Source organism: Patagioenas fasciata, chromosome 10, assembly GCF_037038585.1.
Source record: "Patagioenas fasciata isolate bPatFas1 chromosome 10, bPatFas1.hap1, whole genome shotgun sequence".
Taxonomy (NCBI): Eukaryota; Metazoa; Chordata; class Aves; order Columbiformes; family Columbidae; genus Patagioenas; species Patagioenas fasciata.
In genome coordinates this window covers 22,794,863-22,798,667 of record NC_092529.1, presented here as the reverse complement: position 1 = coordinate 22,798,667, position 3,805 = coordinate 22,794,863, and the positions used below count along the sequence as shown (strand labels likewise).

Genomic DNA, 3,805 nt, shown 5'->3' with positions numbered 1-3,805 from the left:
GGAGGTGTAAGCAGGACAGAGCTAAGCATACAGCAGTGGGACGGGGTCTGTGACACTGACAGGGAGCAGACCCAGGGACAGAGACACAACTAGAGGCAACACAGACATGGACAGGGAGAGGGAGATGGACCAGAAATGCTGGGGAGGCGGGATTCAGGACCCCCCCTGCCATCCCCTGCAGTGCAGAGACCTTTCCCAGTGCAACCCCTGGTCTCCTCTCCTCCACAGCAGAGCCTCTGCCCCAAAGCCATGGGGTCCATGTCACGAATCTCCACCTCAGCAGCTGCTCCTCCAGGTGAAGGGTTCCTGGAACGTGGTACACAAAACATTCTGAAAGTACTTGCTCTACAGTGTCATTATGTGAGTGACAGCAGCACAGCCAGGTAAGGAGGAGGTTCCACAGCATGCCCGTCTGCCTTTTTGTTATTGCTTTAATTTCCAGGAACACTTCAGTGTCCTTCCCTGTTTCTCCACCTCTCCCTGGTGCTCTTGCTGTATGGGATTGGCGTGGGAGTGTGGTTCCATTCTTGTTCTGACACCAACACTGGGGGTCTTGCCCCAGAGATGATTCATGGAAACCAGGTGCCTAAGCTGTATTTTAAGTTGTGATGAAACATGTTTCTCATTTTGTAGAAACAAAATAAACTGACATATCCCTCTTTCAGGGAGGAGGTTTTAATGAGAAACAGCATGTTCATTTTGCTCAGAGAAGTCTCCCCTAATTTGTCACTGTCTTTTTCTCCTATGGCAGGTCCCCATGTTCACAGGCAGCAAATGTCCAACAGCAGCTCAGTCACTCAGTTCCTCCTCCTGGCGTTCACAGACACACGGGAGCTGCAGCTCTTGCACTTCTGGCTCTTCCTGGGCATCTACCTGGCTGCCCTCCTGGGCAACGGCCTCATCATCACCACCATAGCCTGGGACCAGCACCTCCACACCCCCATGTACTTCTTCCTGCTCAACCTCTCCCTCCTTGACCTGGGCTCCATCTCCACCACTGTCCCCAAATCCATGGCCAACTCTCTGTGGGATACCAGGGTCATTTCCTATGCAGGGTGTGCTACACAACTCTTTCTGTTTGTCTTTTTAGCTTCAGCAGAATTTTGTCTTCTGAGTATCATGTCCTATGACCGCTACGTTGCCATCTGCAAACCCCTGCACTATGGGACCCTCCTGGGCAGCAGAGCTTGTGTCCACATGGCAGCAGCTGCCTGGGCCACTGGGTTTCTCTATTCCCTGGTGCACACGGCCAATACGTTTTCACTGCCACTCTGCAAGGGCAATGCCCTGGGCCAGTTTTTCTGTGAGATCCCCCAGATCCTCAAGCTCTCCTGCTCACACTCCTACCTCAGGGAAATTGGGCTTCTTGCGGTTTGTATATTAGTAATATTGGGGTGTTTTGTGTTCATTGTGCTGTCCTATGTGCAGATCTTCAGGGCCGTGCTGAGGATCCCCTCTGAGCAGGGACGGCACAAAGCCTTTTCCACCTGCCTCCCTCACCTGGCCGTGGTCTCTCTGTTTATCAGCACTGTCATGTTTTCCTACCTGAAACCCCCCTCCATCTCTTCCCCATCCCTGGATCTGGTGGTGTCTGTTCTGTACTCAGTGGTGCCTGAAGCAGTGAACCCCCTCATCTACAGCATGAGGAACCAGGAGCTCAAGGATGCCCTTAGGAAACTAATTTCCTAGAGTTTTCTGAAGCAATAAACTGACCATCATCTTCTATATAGGAGTTTTAATGTAGCTAATTACAGGCCCAGCCTGTCAACTGGATTGTCTGGTGTTGTTGGTTGTTTTCTTATTGTGATAATGTTGTCATTCCCTTTCTAATTCCATGTTGGCTTTTCTTTTATAACTGTTGGCTTTTTAAATGAGCAGCAGTGCTCTTCTTGTCTCTAAGCAGAATAAAGGGCTGTTTAGTGACTTGTTTTTCACTATATCTATCCTGCAAGGGCTTTTTAGAGCTGCAGAGATAGTTCCTGTGGGTGGGTGGAGGGGAAAAGAGCTCTCGCATGGGAGCACTGCCAGGGAGCAGCAGTGCTTGGTCTTCCAGAGCTGTTCTGGTTCCACTCCCACACTCTCCTTCTCATCCCTCGTGTTGGTGCAAGGCCTGAGTGCTCTTGCAGCTTGGTCCCCGTCCTGCTGTGTCTCACTCCTGTCAGCACAGGCAGGGACAGGCAATGGGCACTTGTGTCACAGAACTGGCCTCAGTAACAGTACTTCCACAAGGAAAAGTGATCTTCTTTGGGCAGTGCATGATGGTTTCTATCTTCTTGCAATGTTTCTCTCAAGCTTATTCCTACAAAAGTGTCCCACAGATGAAACTCCATTGTACGTCTGAACAGTGTGTGTGTGCAGGGCTGGCACACAGCAGTGTCCTCTCACAGCCAGGCCTCCTGCCAGAGACCTGCAGGACCAGCAGAGCAGGGTCTGGACTGTGCCCCTGTGCACTGGACACCCCACAGAAAGAGCCTCTGGTCAATCACCATCGACTGGCCCTTCACAACCACCATGTCCAGCACTGACCTCTCACCCCAGCTCAGAGCTCTTTGCCCCTCCATGCAATTACACTGAATGAGTAGGTCAGAGGTTCATGTTTGCCTTGTACAGATGAGATGTGAGCACGCACATCATGTACGTGAGTTGACATGAACTCGAGCCAGCAAAAACACCATCAGCTGTTTCTTGCGGTTCCATGAAGGCCTGTGTGACAGACAGTTTGGTGAGGTGACATCATGTTGGGACTAATATCCCATAAGGAACCACCAGAAAACAGCACTGGGATGTGTTTCCTAGAACCAATTTCCATTCCTAATGATGAGGGACATCAAAGATGAATGCAGAACATGGGGACACACCATGGGGCTGAGGTGCCTCCCAGCCTTTGGGAATAGGAACAGGAGCCCAGAGAGACACTGTGACTCCTGACTCTGTGTGTAAAAGGGAAAGTGTCTGACCCTGAATATCTCAATGTGTTTTAAGAGTCCATGAGGCCAGCTCAGATGTGGATGTCTGACAGAACCCTGATATTTCTGTGTGTGACTCCAGGGACAAATCCCAGTGGCACAGTGAGATTCATCTCAGCTCCCTAGGACAGGCTCATCGCAAGTGTCCCTGTTTGCTATATCACCTTTGCCATCTCCATCCCATGCTGTTTTACACAGTCCTGCATCTGCCCCTCTTTCTCTGTGGGAAATTCCGGATTGTGGTCTCAGAAGTGCCAGAGTGATCAGAGAGGTTCAGAGGTCCCTCAGAAAGGCAGATGTCAAACCCATCTTCAGGAACAGCAGGAAGGAGAACTGGAAGAATGACGTCTGTCCCTGGGAGGGTGACGAGTCACATTCTCCTGCAGCCATCTCCAGGCAGTTGTAGGACAAGGAAGGGATTGCTGAACCCAGATGGGCAGGGGAAAGAAAGGCATGTTGTGTACATGGAGTTTTGCAAGGCCCCAGACACGGTCTCCTGTGGTGGCCTTAGAGCAGATTGGTGAGATCTGGGATGCAGATGTGGATGTTGTGATGGGTGGGAAGTTGGCTGGATGACCAAGCCCAAATATCATCAGTGATACAAAGTCCTGTGTTTAGCCAGTTTCTAGCAGCATCCCTCAGTGATGAGTACTGGGGCCAACACTGTTGAATGGTTTTATTCTGCCCCTTCATTGTATAGTGGAGCACATTTTCATCTCCTTTTTGGATGATGCAAAGCTGAGCAGAGGCCTAGAACAACCTCACCTGTCTGACCCTGCCTTGAGCAGGAGAGTGAAACAAGATGATGTTCAGGGCTCTCTTCAAACCTGAGTTATTCT

The 3,805-nt window shown here is 50.6% G+C and overlaps 1 protein-coding gene across 1 annotated transcript; it reads left to right on the top strand.

The window, feature by feature from the left end:
- The first annotated feature begins 774 nt into the window (after positions 1 to 774).
- On the top strand, positions 775 to 1,689 carry LOC139828740 (olfactory receptor 14J1-like). Its single transcript, XM_071812876.1, has one exon. It carries the CDS (start codon positions 775 to 777, stop codon positions 1,687 to 1,689), a length of 915 nt encoding a protein of 304 aa, XP_071668977.1.
- The last annotated feature ends 2,116 nt before the right edge of the window (positions 1,690 to 3,805 follow it).

Excerpts from the sequence above, each read along its gene's own strand:
- LOC139828740 (XM_071812876.1), top strand. The coding sequence starts at position 775 with ATGTCCAACAGCAGCTCAGTCACTCAGTTCCTCCTCCTGGCGTTCACA.